The sequence below is a fragment of the Sceloporus occidentalis genome, unplaced genomic scaffold (genome assembly GCF_023333645.1).
Source record: "Sceloporus occidentalis isolate IW3139 unplaced genomic scaffold, rSceOcc1.0.p SCAF_96, whole genome shotgun sequence".
Classification (NCBI taxonomy): domain Eukaryota; kingdom Metazoa; phylum Chordata; class Lepidosauria; order Squamata; family Phrynosomatidae; genus Sceloporus; species Sceloporus occidentalis.
The window spans coordinates 2966496-2986982 of record NW_028317076.1 but is presented as its reverse complement, the minus strand read 5'-3'; the positions used below and the strand labels follow the sequence as shown (position 1 = coordinate 2986982).

Genomic DNA, 20487 nt, shown 5'->3' with positions numbered 1-20487 from the left:
GAAATAGAGGGATTAATTATCTGAAATTGCCGATGTCTATAATGATTGTATGTACAACATGGTTGTCAAGGCTTCCTAATAGTTTATATAAAATGCATCAGTATCCATGTGATATATAATATAAATGTATTTTATGTGTATGTGACAGTGTGTATATGTAAATCAGTGTGGAGTAGTTACAGTAGTTATTTTTTATGTATATTTCTGAACATATTAAAATTTTGTGAATGCCTCTCATTTGTAGGTCAAGCAGCCATATTTATTTTAACATATTATTTATGCTAATTGTGGACCACAGTGCTGAGGTCAATATGGATAGTTTGTAAACTAGGAAGTAATAGGGGAGCTATGTTTTAGGTTTTAAAGAATGGCAAAACCAATGGTAGCTGTTCGGCAAGGTATAATATACAAACAACTGGTTTCTATTATATAAAATATGACAGAAAGAGAACCCTGTAAAAGCTTATGAGCAATACTGTTTTCATGTGTTTTGAAGTGCTGGTGGTAGAACTGGAAAAAGGAGAAACATTCAATTTATAAGGCGAGAGGGTAAGAAATCAAGAAATGAGTAACTGTACGTAGTGTTGATCAAGCTGGCACAGAATGAGAAAAAAAATCTGCCTTTTTCACAATATGTATAAAGTATAAATTAAAATACTATTCTTGTAGACCAATTGGAATTTGTATTCCATCACAAATTAAGTGGCCTTTTCAGGCCAGCTATTATCAAGAATGCCAGATGACGATGTTTGATACTGGTAAAACAGCTGGCTGTTAATTAAGTTTAGTAAACTTCAATCCAAGAAGCTTCAATCCGACATATTACAGATTTTTATTTGTTTATAGTCTGACACATAGTGAAACAATTATATTGTTTGATACACAGGATACCTGCTTTGTGACATTCAGAGTCCCAACAGTGTACAGTATTATTCTTTAAAGAAGACAAAACATTAATTGCACTTTCCATTCATTGTATTCTCTAGTATGTTAAGCAAATAAATCTTTATTGTAAAAGTTTAATCACATAAACTGAAAAAAAAACTAAAAAGTACATATTTTAGTATCTATAATAACAACTTATCAGTACCTGCTCTTCTGTTTCATGAAAAGCAAAATACATAAATAAATAAATATTAAGGCATCATTTTACATTATTTAAGAATTATTCCTGGCAAGGCTATGGGATTAAATAGTACTACACATGTCATTTCTAAATCCAAATATTGTTAGCAACAACACATTTAATTTTGAATATATGGGTCCACCACACCACGTTCTTGTGTGCTTCAAGCATTTTATCATAGCTGAAAAAAAATATGAGGTTCCAGAACAAAGTTTTAGTTCATAACTGATAAGTTAAAGAAGCTTGATTTGCTATGTCATCTTGCTGTCCTGTCATTTTAGGGTTACTCATAATGAAGAACCAGGAGGATATTGCATACAAATTAAATAGTTATATCTACACTAACACAAATTCTCAACAGTTCATCCTTCTGCATGTCAGCTTAGAAGGTTTATTTTCAATACAGATGTCCCCACAGTCCTCCTTTGTTGCTGTACTTGGCACAGATATGTACAAGAGCGGGCTGCCAAGCCAAGACCTGCTGGGGTTGCATCTCAACTGTGTTCAGAAGCTTGGGACCCCTTTCCACCTTATGACCCATTCACCGCGGGTAACGTGTTCCCTGCTACTCTGCAGCCTCCTGCACTAGGCCCCAGAAGAGCTTCTTCAACTACTGACAAACACCAAGTTCTCTCCCCTCCCAAAGAAAGAGCTGCCAATTGCTGCTGTTTAGAGAAATGTCATTGTTTCCACATTTAGATGTTTTCATGTCTCGGTTGAATTCCGGCTGATGCTGAAGTGATGCTTCTGGCATGCACATTTCCAATACAAATATCTTTTTTTTTTTTTAAATAAAAAGAGCTACAATAATTGGTTTTCTAAGTTAGAATGCATAGCAGGAATTAAAACATCATATTCATATTTACTATAAATAAAAACAATTAATGTGTTAATTCTACAGCATGAAGCTATATGTCACTGTGTGCGACCTAAAATGTGATTCTCAAGGAACGACTCAATGTAGTTAATGGGAAAATATAATGCTGGTTCTGGCATTAAGATTTCAGTTCCATTGTCTCCATTGCTAACCTTTCAGAGATTTTATTAACACAGTTTTTCCCATTCACATTTTATAACATTGCATTTTGTTAAAACAGGTATTTTAAATCAATACAGCTTCTTTGAGAAAATATGGTGAGATGGAACACAGTTATTAAATGGAACCATGGGTCATTTGAGTAAATGATCTTCCACTTGTTATAGTACTAGCCTCAATTATGCCATAAGCCATTTCGTTTTTCATTTTAGGCACAGGAGATGTAGCTTGTTGACCTAAAAAGAATGGATTTTATCATCCTTTGAAGGAGTAAGACTGTGCTAGAGCCTATGTAGGTTTTGAAAATGGACTTCAATATGGACACCTTATGGAATAGACTATACATTTAAGTATTTAAAGGCCATTCTTACACATGTCACTGATCACTAGTTCTCTACCTTACACTTTCATTTTCAGCATAAAAAGAGAAAAGAAAAAGCTTTGTTTCTATGGAGAAAATAATAATAATTAAAAGTTTATTATTTTACAGCAAACCAGCTAATGATGCTGAACAATTCCATCCTAATCTATTGCAGAAGAAGATTCACAGTGATCATCTTTTCACTGCCTGAAAGGCTGTCAATACCCAATTCCCTGCTTAAAGACCAAAGTAACAGGTGAAGGAGCAGAACAGCATCATCAGGCTAAGGGCCATGTGTATGGAGCCAAACACTGCCAGTGTTATCTCATTAGACGCGTCTGCCAGGCAGCTCTGGTAATCTGTCAAAATCTCTGAGTCTCAAGGACAAAAGCAGAGGCCGCAGGTTTGTCTTGGTCTTCACAATTCTCTAAAGACAAGGATAACATGTTACTAAAAGCATTATAATATTGCTTCAACTGATATGACAACAATCCAACTAGAATCACTGACAGATGTCTCTTTTTATATAAAACCAGATAAGAACCAACATATGTTCTATAACATAAATCTTAAAGTACAATTACCGTACTCTTCTGATTCTTCAGAGGTTGGTTTTATAAAACAAATAATTCTAAAAGTGCTAACAGAAATGATTCTATATGGTACGTATCTGGCTCTTTTTTGGTATTGTATACAGTTTGAAATGTAGATTACTTGTTTGGGCATACAGTCCCCTTTAAAAATGAAATATGTATAATAAACTGTGAGGAAAACAATATCTGAGTTCTTATATCTACTTACACATTTTTTGCATAATTGCCTTGTTTCTTGTATTCAGTGTCCTTGTTTTCAGTATGTTGTGTATAGGACACCGATAGTCCATCCAATGGCATTTATAAACAAGCTTTTGCTTGGCTCTAATAAGGATGCCAAAATATGTGTGAAATGTGTAACTATATTATGCAAAACGAGGCTAGGAGTAAAATAACCATAATTCATGAAATGGTTAGTCTTATAGTTCTTAAAAAATGAGGTTTAGTCACCATACCTGGGAACTCTCCGGGTTTGACCCGCAGATTGCCAGGTGAGCGCTGCTCCTCCGGTTCTCCGGGTCAAGACCCGAATCCTCCAGGTTGCGGGAGCGGGGTCTTGACACGCCCCGCTCCCCGACGATTTTTTCCTTTAAATGGGAGGTGTTTCCCCATCAGCGGGACCGCCCACCCATGTCATTGGGACCGCCCACCAAATCATCGGGACCGCCCACCAACATCATCGGGGCCGCCCACCAACCTCAGCGGGTAGCCGGAGCCGAGAAGTTCCCAGGTATGTTAGACACTAAAGCCTAACTTTTTCAGAAGTCAAGTTAGATGTCCATAAACCAAGAGGAGTTGGGTCCATCTTAATTGTCACTGAAGTACCAAACATCCCAAGATGAGATAAGCCTAAATAAGATGACAAATGCATTTTCATTTACTTGACAGGTCAGTTTTACCAAATGCATAAGGTGATCATTTTTAACGCAGGAAAACCTAGGGTTAGTGTTCAGGCATCCAGGGAAGATTTCCCAGATGTGTCATGCAGGGAAAGAGAACTGGTTTAAACTTTCCTTTTATGACAAATCTATATTTGCGCCTGTGATGGTTCACCTCTTCCATTGCTTTTTTCAGACGTCAAGCTCTGTATCATTTCTAACATACTAATAAACCCTTTGATTGGTTTTGCAGACTTAAAGCCTTTGTAATTTTTGATGTATATTGAATCTACTCAACTTTACTTCAGTTTAGCCACTAAAATGGAGGACTTTACAATAAATACATTCACATATATGTACATATAAGTGCCATTATCAGAATATGCAAATGTTGTTTGGTGAAATTTCATTGAAAAAAAAAAAACATTTGTGGCTTTAGTGGTTGAATTGCCTCGTAATAGCAATTCAATAGTTAACATTCATTATTTTATAGCTTCTACAATCCATACAATATTGTGGCTTATAGGATCACGAACCTCCTGCTAGTTAGAAAGACCACCCAACTTCTTCACGTTCCTAACCAAATGCTTTTCATCAGATTGAGAACACTGATGTTCTGTGGCCTCACTTTGCTGGGTGACCCATGACATATTAGGTAATACAGTACTCTGCTTTGGAAAGTGTAACCGAGCCAAAGGCAAGATCACAAGTCTTTGTTTCATTGTTATACTTGGAATAATATAAGTCTTGTACATACATTTCTCTTTCAACAAACCCAAAGAAAACAGCAGGAAAATGTCATTTTTTCCTCCAGATTTCTGCATCAGGTTTCAATTGAAATTGTTTTACCTTATCAGACACTGGTACTGTACATCTGAAGAACAAAACACTTGTCACGGCAGCCGCATAAAACGCCCTTATAGACACCTTTGAATTCCCTGGTAAATTAATGTCATTATTTTTCCCCAAGGAATTCTAAAGTAAATCTTGTTTGGGATAGCACTTTGCAATAGGTGCTTTGAGTGATATGTTCCCTAAAAAATGCATTTCCATTTCCATAAAAATGGATGGGTTATTACAGAACATGAATTAACAGATAAACAGGCAATAATAATAATAATTCTTGACAGTTAAGGCAGTGCTATATTCTCGCCTAGGCTAACTAGGCATGGGCCTAGGGTGGCAGGTCTGAGGTGATGGGCACTGCAGCTGTGAGGTACGTCTTACGAGGAGGAATCTGGAATGCAGGAATGGAACACACTTGCTCAGAACAGAACACGCACAAGGGGCCTGGTGAGGGTAACAGGGCGCTTGGCAGTGTAGCTGTAAGCACGGGTGGTCAGAAGGAAGCCGTTTAGTAGACCAGGGTCGGGATGCCAGAGGTACACAGGAACCGTTGAGATAGCCAGGGTCAGGAAGCCAGAGGTACACGAAGTCGCAGGGAGAGCCGGGGTCAGGATGCCAGAGATACACAGAGTCATAGGATAGCCAGAGTCAGGATGCCAGAAGTACACGAGAACCGTTAAGCAGACCAGGGTCGGATACCGGATAACAAGAAAGCAACTTGGAATACTGGAGGGGCTCACAAGATACAGGAAGCACCAGTATAACTGAGGACAAGGTAAGAGAGGTTTAAATAGCCCGGGGGGGCGTTCCCCGACGTCCGGGATGTGATCGCGTCCTGCGTCGCCATAGTGGCGCTGCGGAATCCAGTCGGCGGTCAGCCTCATAAATATTCATGAAGCGGCCGTACGCGCGAGCGGCTGCTTCAAGTTCCAACGAGCGGTGCCGGCGTTTCTGCCGGGGGTGAGAAGAGGACGACCGGGAGCTGTTTAGGGTAGGTGCCTTACAGCAGCTCTCAATGGGCAGGTTGGGGACATTAAAATCAGTGCAGATCTCCTTAGTAACTCTCCAAGTTTTATCTAATTTATTTTGTATCTAGATAAGGAAACATACACTACATACATTTAATTAAGTGGATGGAAATAAAAACATAATTAATTCTACAGTACAGTTTACATGTAAAAATAATAAGTTTCTTAAAATCTGAAGGCACGGCGCTTGAGGTGTCCTTGGTTTTAGCAATGCAACTAAAAAGTTTGTAAATTCCAATTACTATTCTAATCAATTATTCATTGAGCATACCGAGAAGGTGGCATATACGTGGAATAGCCTCCTAGCAGAAGTGAAAGAGGTTATTAGAGTAAGAGAAACTGAACACCCATGGGATAGCCTCCATGACTTTCCTCAACCTTATATAAGACAAGGACTGATAAATGTTTGAGTCTTTAGAGCAGGAAAAAATGGACAGACAAGATGGGCCAAATGGTTTTATCTGCCATCAAATTCTAGGCTTCTAGGTTTTTTTATATAATAAATTCCACAGCTTTATAAGGTAGATTGTGAAGCCACTGACTGCAAGATTGCATTAGACAGCATACTACTCTTCCTGCCACTTTAGTGTTTTCCTTTTTAATTTAAGTAAAATATTAATGGCTCAACATATGCCAATATCACATCCTCCTTTCAAACTACACATCCAGATAATATATAAGGCAAGCTTATTTCTTCATTTTTATTTTAAAGAATAATTAAAAGATGTAATGCAAATGTATCTGAAGTAAGCCATTATAATAATTCTACTACAAAATGCCTTGTCAGATATTTAGTGTCCTACATAATCTTTGAGTCAGTGACCTTTTCTTTCAGGGGAACTTGGCTCAGGCCACATAAAACATTTGTTCCTTTTGCAGGTACATGAGAGGGGACCTTTCTCTCTGTAAGATTCCAAGCACAGGCTGTGAGCCCTTTCCTGTCAGGTCACATAAGCCATAGAAAGTGTAAATCGACGTATGGCCTGACACAGCAGGTTCACTTTCCTTCATCATACCTCAGCCACCAGAACAGAAGACTGCTGTGAGGACTACTTCGGTCATGTCATCTGATGAGGGCATATGTGGTGGGCTGCTAGAGGAGGCATCTGTAGAATTCCCACAATGGAGTCATTCTAACACACTGACAGATGCATCTGTCATCCAACACCTTCAACTAACCTGATGGGCATTGTGTTGACACATTAAAACTGTAATACAGATAAAACATAAAGCTCTGGACTCATAAAGTGTCACACTGAATAATGTTATGTTGAATCCATCACAAGAGAACAATTATGGATGTTATAACTTTACTACCTCTGTTAATTTTGTGTTGTTGTGTACCATTAATACACAACTGTTTCTTATTAACTACCTAAGGGCAAATCTAGCCAAGAAATTCTTTGGTGGCTGATACAGGGATTTTGGCAGGGCTGCCATCATGTGGTCAGTGGCGGTAAACATGCCTCCCTCGTATTTGCATAATCTGACACTCACAATTTTAACGTCTACCATCTCAGAATAAGTTTGACAATTAACCCTTTTAGGTTTGCCATGTAGCCAACTTCTACCCAGGGCCCTTCTGCCCCAACCATTGAAAGAACGTAACAAAATACTATGGGTGGGCAGGCAGGTGGGTGAGTGGGTGTGAATCTTCTTCCAGCAGTCTCTTGATACTACCCTTTACACATGGTTGAATATCCTCATGGTTGAATATCCTGGCGTGCACGCACCGCACCGCACCGCCCAATGGCCGTCCTCAGCACTTCATCCCACATTTTAAAAGGGGTGGGACGAAGAGCTGAGGCAAGGCCATTGGGCGGCGCGGTGCTTGCACACCGCCCCCTTTAACTTCATGAATGCCAGCCTCCACCCACTAATGTATTTCATTTATTAGGGTCTTTTAACACTTTTGCTTTCTGGCAAATAATGTGATAGAAATAATGTTTTAAAATTATTTGTATGGCAAATAGTGTAACTCGGGTATATATAAGGGGTACCTGTGGGTATAAGAGCTCGACCAAACCATATGGGGCTGGTCTCCAAATGTTTCCAGGGCTGCTTTTCAGTCCCAGTCCGGCCCCGATAATAATTCCTTAGTACCTTCCTGCTTAGAGGCCATCCCTTTTCTTGAACTTTTTGTGCAATGGCACACTTCCTGCCACCTAGGCAAATATTGTACAGGTTACGGAAAGTCCATATTTATTTCAACTTGTCTAGGAGGTATTGATGTATTAAACTGAATGCTGCTGCATGGAAAAATCTAGCAAAAATCCTGGGCTAAAATCACCATTCCTCATCATTCAGAAATTGGATATTTAACAATACACTAAGGTCCCTTCCTCAGGAATAGTTAACCTATCCTCTCAGTTAGCCATTAAATATATAATTTACTTCTTTATTACAAAAGTAATGGTACAATCTTTGGTCTTCTGGTTTTTAGCACATAAACTAAAAAAAATACCTCTCCTCCTATCCCAACATGTATCATTCAGAAAACATATGCGAGCTGGAAAGATGTATCAGGTGTTCTGTATTCTGTGACATCATCTGGAAAAAATTGAGTATTTTGCCAAAATATGTTACATGAAAAAAAAGACTAAAATAAAATGTGATTCTGCAAAAATTCAACAGAGGGCAGCAGGATGACATACCGTAATATTATCATATAAAAAAGATAGTAACATAGTAACATAGTAACATAGTTCATAAGGTTGAAAAAAGACCAAAGTCCATCAAGTTCAACCTATATACATATTGTGTCCCTACTGTGTTGATCCAGAGGAAGGCAAAAAAACCCTTATGAAGCAGATGCCAATTGCCCCATACCAGGGGGAAAATTCCTTCCCGACTCCAAATATGGCAATCAGAATAAATCCCTGGATCAACGTTCTGTCCCTATTAATCTAATATCCATAACTTGTAATATTATTGCTTTCAAGAAACACGTCCAGGCTCCTTTTGAACTCCTTTATTGAGTTTACCATAACCACTTCCTCTGGCAGAGAGTTCCATAATCTCACCGCTCTTACTGTAAAGAACCCCCGTCTGTGCTGGTGTAGAAACCTTCTTTCCTCCAACCGTAGAGGATGTCCCCTTGTTATAGATACAGTCCTGGGTATAAATAGGTCCTGGGAGTGATCTCTGTACTGTCCCCTTATATATTTATACATAGTTATTAAATCCCCCCTAAGCCGTCTTTTTTCCAAACTAAATAACCCTAATTCTGATAATCTTTCTGGGTACTGTAGTCCTCCCATTCCCCTTATTACTCTGGTTGCCCGTCTTTGAACCCTCTCAAGCTCCACTATATCATCTTCCTAGATAAGGCTAGGAAGATGCCTGTTAATGTCAGGAGATACAAAATTACATTTTAGAAGAACCATAATACCAGACTTCTTGATGTCTGAGACAATGTTTAATTCAGGCATACAGTATGTCAGTATTTTTTAACATTGTATGTTATAGTATTTGTGAGATGATATAGATAGCAGAGATTATAGCAAAATAAATGTATTGTGATATATTTCATTTTTAATTTTAATAATATCTTGTATGTTGTATTATGTTTGTGTTACAAACATGTAGCTCTTGCACTGCCCTTAACTTTTCTGAATACACCCTTCTTAAAAACTGGGATCTAACTTTCTGTAATATTTGAAAACGGCCATTAGATGGCACTGTGAGCTGGAATCGTGTATATACGTGTAAATTAGCATTAACCCACATTTACATGACATTAGACATTTTTCAACATTTTAAAGCATGATAGTGAAATAGTAGGTAAATACCCCAATTGATTTAATAGCTCATTGGGGAGGTCAGGGGAGATATTCTGATCTCATTAACCTGGCCAATAACCCTCACTGCCTGCAAAAGCCGCACTGTAGGGCAGCTCTGCAGGGCAGTGGCCAAGTTTGGACTGTTCTGCTGGCATCGTTGCGAGATTTGGTGTTAGATAAGGGCAGTGAAAGCACGTTAAATAACTAACACAAGAGAGTCTGGGAGTTCTTTGATATGTAAAATACAGTGTTACACAGTCATATATTATATTGGGGGGGAAATGACCAATCCCAGAATAAAGCCTGCTTTAGTGTGTCAAATATAACCATGATCTGGAATTATCAAAGCTTTATTTCTATTGTTCTAAAGTTTCCTTTAAGTATAATAATTTTCATATCAGTTATGCTGTGAGTGCTGGGACTGTCTGTCGTTAAGTATACCACATCAGATGTGTTTGGCTGAACTGCGCCATAAATTGCTAGGGGTGTTGAAAAGGGCAAGTGCTAAATCTGCCCATTCCTCATGAAAATTTAAAGAGGCCACTCAGCTAGCATATGATATAATGGCTGGAGTGTGAGTGGGGCAGCTACACGGGACAAGGGGTAGGCACTAACATTGCTTATGAAGGACATTTACTGGGGTCTGTGGTGGGCGTGTTTTCAGCAAGCACTGCGGTGGTGGGAGTGCGAGGTCTTTGGTTGCTGGGGCAAGTCCTATGTGTGCAATCTGGGTGCTGGGCAAGTCCTGTGGATGCAATCTGGGTGCTGGAGCATGTCCTACGTGCGCAATCTGGGTGCTGGGGCAAGTCCTGTGAGTACAACCTGGGTGCTGCAGCAAGTCCTGTGGATGTAATCTGACTGCTGGGGAAAATCCTATGTATTAAATCTGGGTGCTAGGGCAAGTCCTACATATGCAATCTGGGTCATGGGGCATGGCCTTTGGGGTGTTCTACTTATGATCTATGCCAGCTATATGGGTCAGTGACTACAAATGTGCATTTTTTAAGTTGGTCGCTTTCTGGTTTTTTTTATTCTGACTTTGTTTATACCAAAAAATGTGTTGATCTGTGATGAATGTAGCTAGTCCTTTCATATATTTAAATTGGCCCCTCACAATGTATAATTATTGTACACATGTTTTACCTATAACTACTTGTAAAAACTAGGAAAACTTGCACATGGCCCAGCACATGAAATTAAAAAGTGATACTAATATACTGATGTGATATTGGGAGTTATGCTGTACTACTACTACCAGTGTCTCGCTCAGTATGTAGTGATGGGAGTTATGGTGTATCACCTCAAATATCTGGCACAGCATATAGTGATGGGAGATATGCCGTACCACTGTCTGTGTCTGTTTTGTTATAATAATAAGAGATACACTGTAGTACCCTCAGTGTCTGGATCACTGTACAATGATAGGCTTTATACTGTTGCGGTTGTGGTATACGACTTATATATTGATGGGAGTTATACTGTACCACCATCAGGCCTAGTATAAATTGATGGGAGTTATGTTGTACCACCCTGAGTGTCAAAATCTTAATAAATCACTGGGTTTGGGGAAATTTTTCTATTATTTTTTAATTCTCTGCAATTATATAATATCATGAATTTCCTTGTTATTTATTTATCTACTATGCTTAAAATAACCTTTTTATAGATATAGTGGGAGGCATAATTTTCTGTTCTTGCCTCAGATGCTAAAGGAGCTAGCTAGGGGTTCTTTTAAATCAGAGCGCCGGATGACACCGACACATTTAGTGTAATGCTGTTTGGGGGGCAAAGACGTCACTGACAACCTGCTTGGGCCCAAAATGGCACTGACAAGCTGTTTGGGGACAAAGATGGCACTGACAAACTGTTTTCGGACAAATCTAGTACTGGGAAGTGAGTGACATGTTACATGGTGAAGTCAATGGGCCCAAAGTGATGGAGTTGTTGCGGTTAGAGGGGTTATGTTTGTTAAGCAGGAGTTAGCAATATTGCCAAACCCTCCTGACGGCGCAAAATATATTTTAACACCCAGGCGTCAGTGACTCAAGGCTTGGCCCTTTGTTGGGTATCAGTGCCTTGTCTGTACTTTGAATGAGTGGTCAAAAAACAAAAAATGCAACATCCAAATTGAAACATCACCACAGAGGCAACCTCCAGTGTCCCAGCAGAGCATCAGTATACAAGCAAACACAAGAGGTAGTTTGATCTTCTTATCAAAGGTAAAACTTTCTTCTTTTTAGTTGGATATCTGCTTCACAAATCCTATAGTTATCAAGGGATGGATCCATAAATAATGTATTTTTGCAGACATTAATATTCTGTGTGTTTTTATAATGAGTGGGCTTTAACTTTCACAAGGGAATTTGCCTGTTTTTGGTTTGTGACAGGCGATTCTTCACAATTACTCCTCTTAAGTTTGGGGTTATTCTGTTAAAGAGAAGAGGCTATTCAAAAAAACATGGCCTTTTATCCCTAAGCAGGTTGCTTGTAAAATCACTTAAACTTTCTTTATTTCCTCTAGCTGTGACCACAGGCAGTATTCTATTAGTTTATGGTTTGTACTCCAGAAGTGTCTCTTAGAAACATAGCATTTAACAGCAGATAAGAAACCTTCAGCCAATTTAGTCTGCCTGTGTTCTCCAGCTTAAATCTTATTTGGTCTTTTCGTATTCAATGCATGTTTACCTTTTTGTTTACTATGCACTGACAAATTGTTAACACACATAACAAATATACATTAATCGATACAGACACAGATAAGGAGATGAGAACCCTGCCAGTGAGCTTGCCATCTAGCCTTCTGATACTTATTACTATTTATTGTTTTATATAGCACCATCAGATACCACAGCTTCGTACAAAGGGTAGACAGGACATAATTAGTATATAATGTAACAAGATGACATACAGTAACAACAGAGTTTACAATCTATACAGCAGGAATGGTGGGCCTATGAGGGTCCCACTCATGAGTTTACAATCTTAGGGAAATAAAATATCAAATTGATAGATATATATATAAAAATACAGTAAACGTGAAGAACCAACAGGGACATTTATGACATTGCATTCTAAACACATAGACATTATTATGTAGTTGGTCCCCCCTTTGCAGCTATAACAGCTTCCACTGTTCTGGGAAGGTTTTCCACAAGATTGCTTGGTTGTATAGCCAGAGGTATTAGCAGTAGAAAGAGGGAAGTGCTCATGCCGTTGTACAGATCACTGGTGAGACCTCACTTGGAGTATTGTGTACAGTACTGGAGACCGTATCTCCAGAAGGATATAGAAATGTTGGAGAAAGTGCAGAGAAGGGCTACTAAAATGGTTTATGGATTACAAGATAAACCTTACCAGGACAGGTTAAAGGATCTTAACCTATATAGCCTGGAAAAAAGACGTGACAGGGGGGATATGATAGAAACATTTAAATACTTAAAGGGAATCAACAAGGTAAAGGAAGATAGTTTATTTAAAAGGAGAAATACTACCAGAACAAGAGGACACAACCATAAACTAGAGGGGCAAAGGTTTAATGGTAACATCAGAAAATATTACTTTACGAAAAGGGTAGTGGACACATGGAATAGCCTTCCAGCAGAAGTGGTAGATGTTAATACAGTAAAGTCATTTAAGCAAGCATGGGATAGGCATAAGGCCAAGCTAGATATAGGATAAGGGCAAGTACTAAAGGAAAGTACTCAGAGGTTGAGCAGACTGGATGGGCCTACTGGTTCTTATCTGCCGTCACTTTCTATGTTTCTATGTTTCTATAAGATTATGGCGTGTTTCTGAGGGAATGTTTTTGCCACTAAAAATATTACTATTACATATTAATGTCTATGTATTTAGAATGTGTCATCAAAGTCCCTGTTGGTATAATGGTCAGGTGTCCCAATACTCCTGATTGGCTGAGACCTCCTTTACCCTAGTGAGGGCTCCTCTTCCAGCACCCTCTAATTAATGGTCCAGTGAAGAGCTTTTTTTTTGTCTCCGCAAGCAGACCTCCCGGGACAGCCAGGCCCCTTACAACTGTAATGGTTATACCCCCCCCCATTTCCATTCATTCCAGAATCATTTATTATGTAGCTATATTTTCATGATCCTTTACGTTTTGAGAATTATTTTTTTTACACATAAATCTTTATTTTACCAGCGATGAAAGCATCTAAACAAGTAATCACTACAGTCACACATATGTATATATTCTAAAACCGGTCATAAGAGGATCAAAAGATAACAGAGGATTAGCAAATTTAATATTCTGCCAACAACATGCTCTCATTAAAAGAAAAGAAAATTATTTGAAAGTCTGTTTGTTGATTTTTCTGAAATAGTGTTAGCCAAAGTAAGATGTCCGGATCATAGAATGAAACGACAACAATATTTATTGCCCTGATTTAAGTTATATAAGTACTGTAAATATATATCACATATATAGACAAATCTTGACAATGGCATTTACACTATGAAGTATCACAGGTTATCAGTTATCCCAAACTCATGTTCATCTTTTCTGAACATTATAGGGCATATATTCAATATTATTATTATTATTTATTATGTATTGATTGATGTAGTCCCTTAATACACAGTTAACACACATCACTTAAAATGTGGCACAAAATATAGGCAGTTTAGTGCTAAAATTGGTATCTGACAATCTGATCCCTAAAACGATCTCGGTTTTGCTACATTTCTAATTGTTGTCTAATCTTAGTGGGTAGGCAGGCCTTACATTCCAGTTTTACCAATTTCAACATACATACATACATACGGATATTTCAACATATTTCATTATATCACATGATTTCAAAGTCCTAGTGCAATCAGAAAAAAATAGGTGAAAGCTACACCCCATAGACACCTCAGATAAGAAGATGTCTTTTATTAAGATAAAAGGAGCTTTGGTTCCATCTTAACCAGGTGACATCCCTATGGAGGTACTGGTACAGCCACAAAATAGATGACAGGTTGTCTCTTATGGCGTACCAGTTGCAGTGGCGTGGACATCTCCCTCAAGGTTGCTGCCGACACCTGTTGAAAGATCTTAAGAGGAGAGAAGAGACCGTGCTTGCTGATCTCAGTTTGATCAGTGCAGATCAATCAAATATTTTAAAAACTAATAAATAAATATAAAAAATTAATATTTTTGCCTGTTTTGTTTTTGTCTGGGAATGTTTTATTTTTATATTTCATAGGTTGCCCTTTCACAACAATACAGGTTGGGGAGCTTGTCCAGAGGAAAAATAAAAAAAAACAACAAATGTTAAAAATTAACATTTACAATAATAAACTCACACATTCGTGCAATTGAATGATTTTGTAAAACACCTTTACTTCCATAGCTTCTAAAAACATAAGAGAGAAACAACAATGGATCTCAATAAATAATAAAGTATTTTATTATTTTAATAAAAAAAGTATTAAAATATGATGGATGCAATTTAAAATATCTGTAATCCCTCTCATTTGCCCAGCAACGGACAAGTATTACTATAATTTGCTTAAAATGGGATTGCACAGGAGACATTAGCGTGGCTTCTCTAATACGAATATAATTGGTACAAGCTACTTAAAATGATTTCGAGAGTCAAATGTTACACTCATCTCAGTCGCCTTAATAGCCATGTATAACAGACCAGTAACATGCCTTCATTCTAACATCAGCGATAGGACAGAAGTCTCCTGGGAACACCATAAACAGCATTTAACCCAAGAAACCTATGAATCCCTGGCCTTCCCAGTTGCTGCCATTGGAATTGTGGGAATGTGCAATAATTTCCTGGTGTTATATCTATACTACAGATTGAAGCGACTGAGGACACCCTCAAACCTACTTCTAGTTAACATTAGTCTCAGTGATTTTTTGTTCTCTTTCTTTGGTGGAGGTTTTACTTTCATGTTATGTGTGGGAACGCAGTGGATCGTGGATGAAGCAGCATGTGTTTTCATTGGGTTTACCAAGAATCTGTTTGGTAAGTCAAATATTAATGTCTTCCGATGACCAATGCAAGTTCCATACTATTACAGTTGCCATCTGCAGTGTAGTTACTCTAAATATTACAAAGCTTTGCCCAATTTTTTATGTGGTCTTGAGGCTCCCTTCATGCTATAAATCATGTCCTTGTTCTAGTCTTATTAACTTGCCATTATAACATATACTGGTAGTTATTACTCCTGGATCATGAGACATATATATAACTATACAGGCTTCTGGTTCATGTCTTTGGCAGAGGGGAACATGTTATACAAAATATGATTGTATATCATAAGTTGTAACCGTACAACTGAGGGAGCCTCTTGAGGATGAACACGCTTGTAGAAATGAATGCTCTAGGACAGATAACTGCACAGGGACCAAGCAGTGTAAGAGGAAGGTTTAGGTTAAAGTGAGCCCATCACTAAAGTTGGCTATAAATGGCCAAGGATTTACAATCTTGAGTTGCCCCAAGGGATAATTTAACTTTTACTGTGCCAAATATTTGTGATGGTCATTTTAAAGATGTCACAGGTACATAAATAATTTTTTTTAGCCAAATGCAATTATTGCACCCACAAGAGAGATGTATAAAAGTTGCAAATAATGTTTGTTCGCATTTTTATTAGACTTGTGCATTCCTATTCGGGAGAACATGAAAACAAACACGAATGTTGTGTTTTGTTGTTCAAACAGAATACCGAATACACAAATATGGTGGTATTTCACTCAAAGACGCACAACACGAAGAATCTTCTTTCTTTGTTTTTTTTCGTTGTTTTTAATTTGCGCTCGCCATTTCTTGAAAGAGGAGGAGGGACATCGATTGAGCGAGCTGATCTTCGTTTGTCCATTCAGCTCACTCTTGTGACATCATGCATTTAATAACACCTATTAAAATTAAAATTAGATAATACATTAAAAGATATTTAACCAAACCGGTTCACTCTCTTTAACCTTACATTAACCCTATAACTAAGTCTAAGCTTATTTTGAGTTTTTGACCCATTTTCCGCCATCGCATACCTGCCAATAGTCCAGAACAGTCGTGTTTTTTTCAGTCCTGTCTTGTCAACTTCGGGTTGTAGGTAAGTATGCCATTGTAGGTAAGTTGCAAATGTTAGGCAAGTATGTAAAGTTGGTCTCAAATTCCCTATTCAACTTCTTCTACACCTTGTGACTCAAAGTGGGAGTTTCAATGGCTGATCATTGATGGAGTCTGTCAGGGGAGATTAGATGATCTCCCCAGCTGGCTAATGCTCCCCCCTCCCCCGCCTTTCACCACTTCAATCCATCCTCTACACTCTGCGGCCGTTCCTCTTCTACTGCTCCACTATGCCAATCACTTCATTGGATCCCCATACCCTTCAGAATCAAATTTAAACTTCTGACTCTGACCTACAGAGCCCTCAACAACTCTGCACCCCCTATCCAAATACACCCCCAACCGTCCTCTTCGTTCCTGTCACAACTTGCGGTTATCTTCTACTGTCATTACCTCTTCCCACTCCCGTATTCCAGATTTTACCCGCGGTGCACCCCTCCTGTGGAATTCCCTTCCCTGTTCCGTCAGACTTTCTCCCTCATACGCAACTTTCAAAATCTCTCTGAAAACCCACCTCTTCCGTGAAGCGTACAACATTCCTTCCCAGTACTCCCAACCATCATCATAATCAAAGCCATCTGAACAATCAACAGCTTCAACACATCATTGGAACCAAAAAAACTCATCCCCATCCAAGCCGTCCTCTCCTATTGTCTCACTTCCCCCTCAACCACCGACTAGATTATAAGCAGGGGCCGTCTCGTTTGTACCAGTTTGATATTGTGTGTGACTTTAAATTATTCTACTGATTGTAACAGCGCTGCAGAATCTGCCGGCGCTTTATAAATAAATGTAATGTTTTTGTGTGTAGTAACTGGAATGACCTGGATAGTAAGGTTTTGGCCATCATTTACACCCTGACTGTATTATTTCTGTCCTCCAATTCCTTGACATTGTTTGCACAATATTACACTATTATTAAACTGGTCTTTTTATTTTACAGGTCTTACCTCTGTTTTCACACTCACAATCTTTGTGTATAAACAATATATTCAGGTGATGTATGAAAGATTTGTTGATTTCTCTTGGTCTTGGAGAGCAATTAGTTGTATCTGGATCTACTCACTTTTCTGGACTGCAACCCCGCTTATTGGATGGAACAGATACACCTTTGAAATCCATGGACTTGACTGTTCCTTAAATTGGATACCAAGAGGTCCCAATGAGATATCATTTATCTTGTTTTTCTTTCTTGCTTGTCTTGTAGTACCTATGACTATAATATCATACTCCTATGGGCACATTCTATATGTCATCCGTAAGGTGAGCATAATCCAGGTGCCAATGGCACAGGTATATCACAGAATGACATATTTTAATAATATCATTTTTGGATTATTTTGTCATTTCTTTTTATTTCAGCTGCAAGGTATACCAAAACTCCAGATCAATCAAGAAATCAAGATTCTAAATTATGAAATTAAAGTGGCCAAAATGTATGGCTTGACAATTCTGCCATTGCTACTCTGCTGGATGCCATATACATTGATTTCTCTGTTGGCAACATCTGGCTATGGCAGCCTAATCACTCCAACAAACTCCATGTTACCATCTTTCTTCGCAAAATTGGTTGCTGCATTTAACCCTGTTTTATACATATTTATGATTAAAAAGGTAACAACGCAATACCCAAATTGTTTTGTAGAAATACTAAAACCAGTCATAAAAGTAAACATAATACCAACACGCAGCTTGATTTTCCCTCTGTATCTGCAGGGTCTAGAAACGGCAGGCACTAACATTTTAAATCTATGTTCTCTACGACTGTTCTCATACAATTGTAAACAGCAATACCACCATGTTCATGCAAACAATCAAATAGGCAGGAGCCAGACAATATATTGCTAAACAGGATGAAAAAAAGCCTATATTGCTTAGCTTTACATTTGGACCAGAAATGCTGCCAAGATTTCTATAGAAAATATTATTTTGATCCATTTAACAGGGGCTTCCACTATGGAGCATTATATGGCTTGTACTAAGTAGCTCTTCAGATAACATAAGATCATGGGAATTTTAGTAATACAGGAGTTGGGGAGCTACTGTATTAGTCTTAACTATATAAATGTGTATTTATGACTGTTCCTGTGTTTCTGCAGTTCAGAAAAGGCACACAGATGTTATGCTTTCAATGTCTCCAGAGATTGTTAAATGGCAGACATCGCCACAGGAACAGAATTCGACCGACTCAACAAGCAGGCCATGGAATGAAGAGAAAAGTTTGGTTTAGTTCCTCATCCACTTCGTGTACTGTAAGCACCATACAAACTGAAACTCACCAGTCCAGCAAGGAAACTAAAGTCAATGCTATGAATGCAAAACTTATTAATGTCCAACCAATATAGAGGTTTCTTGACTTTTTTCTGTTACATTTAACAGTAAATTTATACTCCCTAATAATTAAAATTACTACTGTGTCAGTGGTCACAATGTAATGGCTGATATATAATTAATGGCATAAAAGTGTTTATAAAAGTCTTCTTTTACAGTGTTTTTAATGTGACTTCTGAACAGAGAGGTGCTGACAAGAAATACACAATTAATACAATAACGATGTAATAAATCCATGCACCTTCATATATCATGAACACCAGCAAAAGATACTGGCTTTGTTGTGTAATTGTTCTTGGCACAGAGCTATAAACCTATACAGATCCCTCCTAGTCTTATGAAGAAAGGAGCCCTTGAAGGTCAATACGCTCTGATAAAGGTCAGCTGGACAATTCCTATTGCTGTCTTTTTTTCATAAGATTTTCATAATTCCTTTAATTGCAGCCACAAGAAAGGAGCTGTCTTGAAGTTATACATCTGCGGCTGGATTTATAGACAATGCATGACTGCTTAAACCCATAGCAAGGTGAACAAACAAGAAGAACCAAATACCCCACCCAAACCCCCAGAAATAAAGACACTAGACACCATTGAGTGGGATAGGGCATTTGGCCACAGCTTTTATTAAACCATTCCCCAGGCCAGCGGAAACCAAACATTACACATCTGAAAACAACCTGCCAGCTGCTGAGCGCTAGGCCCAACAGGCAGTTAAATTACCACCGATTGTACCAAGAGTCCCAGCCCTGCGGGTGCCATGAGCCGCCCGCAGGACACGCCTCTCCAAGCCCGCTATGGGCAAATGATCCAGGTTGCCTGAAATTACCACGCTGGCCAGGGGACCCAGACCGCTGCTGTGACAATGAAGAAAACAAACAGGAAAGAAAAACAAAGCAATATACATAATACAACACAATTATACATGACCAAAAAGGGGGGCGGGCGGGAGGGGAACGTCTGGAAGCTGCTGTTGGTACAGGAAAAAGAGGTAAGAGTCACCTCTTCACCTCCCTATAAACCCTGATAGCTGCAACATTGTTGCAGCTACCAACCAATGAAAGGAAGCTTACTAAACCACCATGCATGGGCCAGCAGTCATGATCCCCCTTTCCTATAGGTCCAGGGGGCCCCCTTTACGTGCAGCTTAGCCTGCAGAGGGTGATTTAGGTGATCAAGAGAAAGAATAGACTTTTAGACTTTGAGATGGAATGCAGATATGAAAATCCAGATTAGAGTGTGTGGACACTGGAGAAAAAATAAAAAGAGAGAAGGTGGCATTCATCAGAGAAGTTGAGCTTGTTGGCGACTGTTGTCTTCATTAAAGCATATCAAGCCTGTGGAGATCATTGTGATAATAGCAGTTAGCATACCTAGACTTCAGCAGAAATGACCCATACCTGGCATGCTATAAACCTGCGTCC

At 38.6% G+C, this 20487-nt stretch overlaps 1 protein-coding gene across 1 annotated transcript; it reads left to right on the top strand.

The window, feature by feature from the left end:
- The first annotated feature begins 15279 nt into the window (after positions 1 to 15279).
- On the top strand, positions 15280 to 19080 carry LOC149284278 (opsin-3-like). Its single transcript, XM_089496967.1, has 4 exons — positions 15280 to 15628; positions 17679 to 17998; positions 18098 to 18349; positions 18835 to 19080. The coding sequence occupies exons 1-4, from the start codon at positions 15280 to 15282 to the stop codon at positions 19078 to 19080; spliced, it is 1167 nt and encodes a 388-aa protein (XP_089353093.1).
- Positions 19081 to 20487: the final 1407 nt, after the last annotated feature.